This window comes from Gavialis gangeticus, unplaced genomic scaffold, assembly GCF_001723915.1.
Source record: "Gavialis gangeticus isolate Ggan-Ray unplaced genomic scaffold, GavGan_comp1, whole genome shotgun sequence".
In the NCBI taxonomy this organism is placed as follows: Eukaryota; Metazoa; Chordata; order Crocodylia; family Gavialidae; genus Gavialis; species Gavialis gangeticus.
Genome location: NW_017729009.1, coordinates 6733348 through 6736721, shown reverse-complemented (window position 1 = coordinate 6736721; position 3374 = coordinate 6733348). Strand labels below are relative to the sequence as shown.

The 3374-nt window shown below is 38.2% G+C and overlaps 1 protein-coding gene across 3 annotated transcripts in view; it reads left to right on the top strand.

Annotated features, from left to right (window-relative positions):
* SULF2 (sulfatase 2) overlaps nt 1–3374 on the top strand; it is a 128697-nt gene that overhangs the window by 50512 nt on the left and 74811 nt on the right. For all 3 annotated transcript variants that reach the window (XM_019509883.1, XM_019509885.1, XM_019509884.1), the window contains one exon: nt 586–737. In XM_019509883.1, the coding sequence (XP_019365428.1) occupies nt 586–737 (152 nt within the window). The remainder of the gene's footprint in view (nt 1–585; nt 738–3374) is intronic.

The window sequence follows — 3374 nt, the reverse complement described above, 5'->3', positions numbered from 1 at the left end:
TCTGACTGTGTAGGCATCTATGCCACAGTCGCCTAGTTTTTTAACTAGGATGGGGTGAGAGACGGTGTCAAAGGCCTTGCTGAAGTCCAGAAAGACTACATCCACCGCGACACCTGCATCCATGGCCTTTGTGACCTGATCGTAAAAGGCAATCAGGTTGGTCTGACATGATCTCCCCCTAATAAATCCATGCTGATTGCCCCTGAGCATCGTTTCTGATGCTGGCCCATCACAAATGTGCTCCTTGATGATGAGTCATGAATATGAGTATGAATATCCTGAGCCATTCCAGGAACTTCAGCTGTTATTTCACTTCTCAGCTTAGTCTGGTTTCAGTTATTTCCTACACAGGTGGTTTGTAAAAAAGAAGATCCACAATATTAGGGACCTCTGAAATGCAGTGAAAGTAGCAATCAGATTTCCTAAAACATCTCATAGTTTGTTGTGTGTTAAATGTACTTGGAAGAAGAAAATGAGCGTTCTGTACGTAGGAGGCAAAAACTGAAGAAGAGTGTGGTAAAATACAGCATCTCTGAAGAGTTTGTATTATACCTGCTTACTGTACTTTCCTTTCTCTATCTCCAGCTTTCTTTGGAAAGTACCTTAATGAATATAATGGCTCCTATGTGCCTCCTGGCTGGAAAGAATGGGTTGGATTACTTAAAAATTCTCGTTTTTACAACTACACGCTCTGCAGAAATGGAGTAAAGGAGAAACATGGATTTGACTACTCCAGGGTAGGTCCTATTGCTTTACTTTGATTTTTACCCCCTTGGACATGATTGTAAGAAGGCTATATACACTTTCTGGATTCAGTCTGTTTAAAACTTTCTTTTCATATTTGAAAGCCATTGGTCATAAAACCAGCTTCAGTACATGAGGCAGGTCCTTCATACTAAATACCATCTCTTCATTTCTTTTGTGACATGTTATTTAAAATGTTCTTAGCAGCAATGGGAGCATAAGCTAGCCATCCTGAGACTGTAAAAGCTTCAATATGTCTTACAAGATGAGAAATGGATTTAATTGCATCGTGACTTGTATTCCACTGCCAGGTAATTCAATTAACAAATGTTGAGCCAGACTAAGGGCCGTTACACCAGTGTAAAACTTATTTCAGTGGAATGTAAATGAGATTTAAAAACTGATGCCCTCTACCTATAGGGTGTTTTTTTTTTGTCTTGTGTTTTATGTAAATTATTTATTTATTTATTTATTGGAGAGAAATCATTTCCTCATCATAGTAGGCTAATTTAGGGGAATCTGTGATACCATGAAATATGGTATATTCGTTCAGACTTTAGAAGGACATACATGAACGGTATTCCTGGAGTACTTGTGGTTGCACTTCACCTTGACTGAGCTCACAAAGTGTTGTGACACCCATACCCTGATGCAACTCCGCTGCTGCTTTTCTCATCTAAAACATTTTATAGCTCTCATAGATAAATGACTGCAAGTGAAGAGTATGTTTACTTGAGCAAAACATGTGCATTTGCCAAGGGACACAGCTTGTATGATTTTCTAAAGTAGGTTGCAGAGTCTGTGATTTATGTCTGTAAATAATTTATCAGTAAACAGCTTTGGTTAGAAAACTGGAACCTGAAAGAAATGGTACAAGAGTGAAAAAGGAGGGAAAGAAGTAAATATCAGCAAAATGACATCACCTACCTTTGGATTTACAAAGTGCTTAATTAATCATGTTAATTTTCACCATCATACTCATTGTCAGGCTAGACTTACACTTACAAGGAACATATATAGACTCGTGGTGGTATTTTGATTTGGTGATGGCGCATACTTAGAAAATGTTTCTTTGGTTTTGAGTTTAACACGCCTTGTGTTGGAAGCTAATCGTAACGTATTTCTAAGGTATCATTTTCTATTACCAATTGCACAGAGGGAAGGACAACTCGGGAACAAAATGATGTCTCCCTCCTATTTCGTTTCTGGTCAGTTAAGGATGGGAGTGCTTTTAGCTGCCAAATTACCAGAAGTGTTTTGATGGAAATCTCTTACACAAGACAGCATTAAGTAAATTATTTTTAATGATTACAGTTCCCCATTGTATCAAAGGAGCCAGTGAGAGAAATGACACTCCCCAAAACCTTCAACTCCATTTGCTATTTCCAGCACTTTAAAAACATGTGCATTTTCATTTTGTGCAGATATTCATCATTCTTATGTATCCCCTTTTATTCCACAAAATTCTTTTAGAAAATGAATGTTCCAGTTGACCTTCTTGTCTTTGCATATAAATTGCTACTGTATTTTATTGACAGTAGTCTGCAAAGCAGCAACATGTACTGATGGCAACATTTAGATATCAGGAATCAATCAGAAGTTGAAAAATATGACGGAACACATTTCCTTCCTCTTTTTTATTATTTTTTTTTCTTTTGGTGACTGCATTTTCCAGTAAGGGACCTGTCTTCAAAGAGATTGTTTTAATGGCCCTTTCTACTTTTATACAACAAATATCATTTTTCCCCCAACTTATGTGTCTCCACTCGCATATAAGTTGGCAAAACCCATTAGTGGTTGTATGGATCTGTTAGTTGTAAAATTGAAAACTGTGTAATCCAAATTTGATTGAAAGTGTAATGTTAAAGAGTCAATGCCAGGATAAGAGTTATATTTTTCAAACAGGAAATTCTGTTTAAATAATTAAATTTAAAAAAAAAACACCCTAGTTTATTCATTAACTCTCACATTTATCATTTGAAGACTAACATTTTTCAAAAGGGGCCAGTGAGTAAACCACGTTCTGAAAATCAGGCCATATCAAGGTGTCTAAAATTTTGCACCCAAATGTATTTGTTTGAGGCAACCAGAATCATCATCATTTTTAAAACTCTAATCCAAAAATATGCTAGTCAGTGGGTGTATCTACATGTGCCCCTGACTGCACGATACCTACTGGTACTGGGAAGTTCTGGCAGTGCACTGTTATTTTTAGGCTCTACATCACCATAGCTCATTGCTACAGTGACACAGCATCCGTGTCACAGTTTGTGCCCACTGACAGTACGTTGCTGTAGAGTTTCATGTAGATGCGCCCAGTTTTACTTTTCCACTTGCTTACATCTTAACTTTATCTTATGCAGTAGTTGACTGTCATATTTGGATTCTCCTAACAAGTAGGCCTGTGTGAAGCAGCTAGTATTCACTTCGGATTTGGATTCGGCCAATTTAGGGGATAGTGATTTGATTCGGTGATTCGAATCGCTGTCCTGAATCGATTTGGCCAACTCTGATTCAGGGATTCAGCTGCTGCCAAATCACCCAGCAGCACCTGGTGAGTGGGGGCTTTTTTTTTTTTTTAAAGCACCAGGAGCTGGGCTGGGCAGGGCAGCCATGGCGGGGTTGGGGGA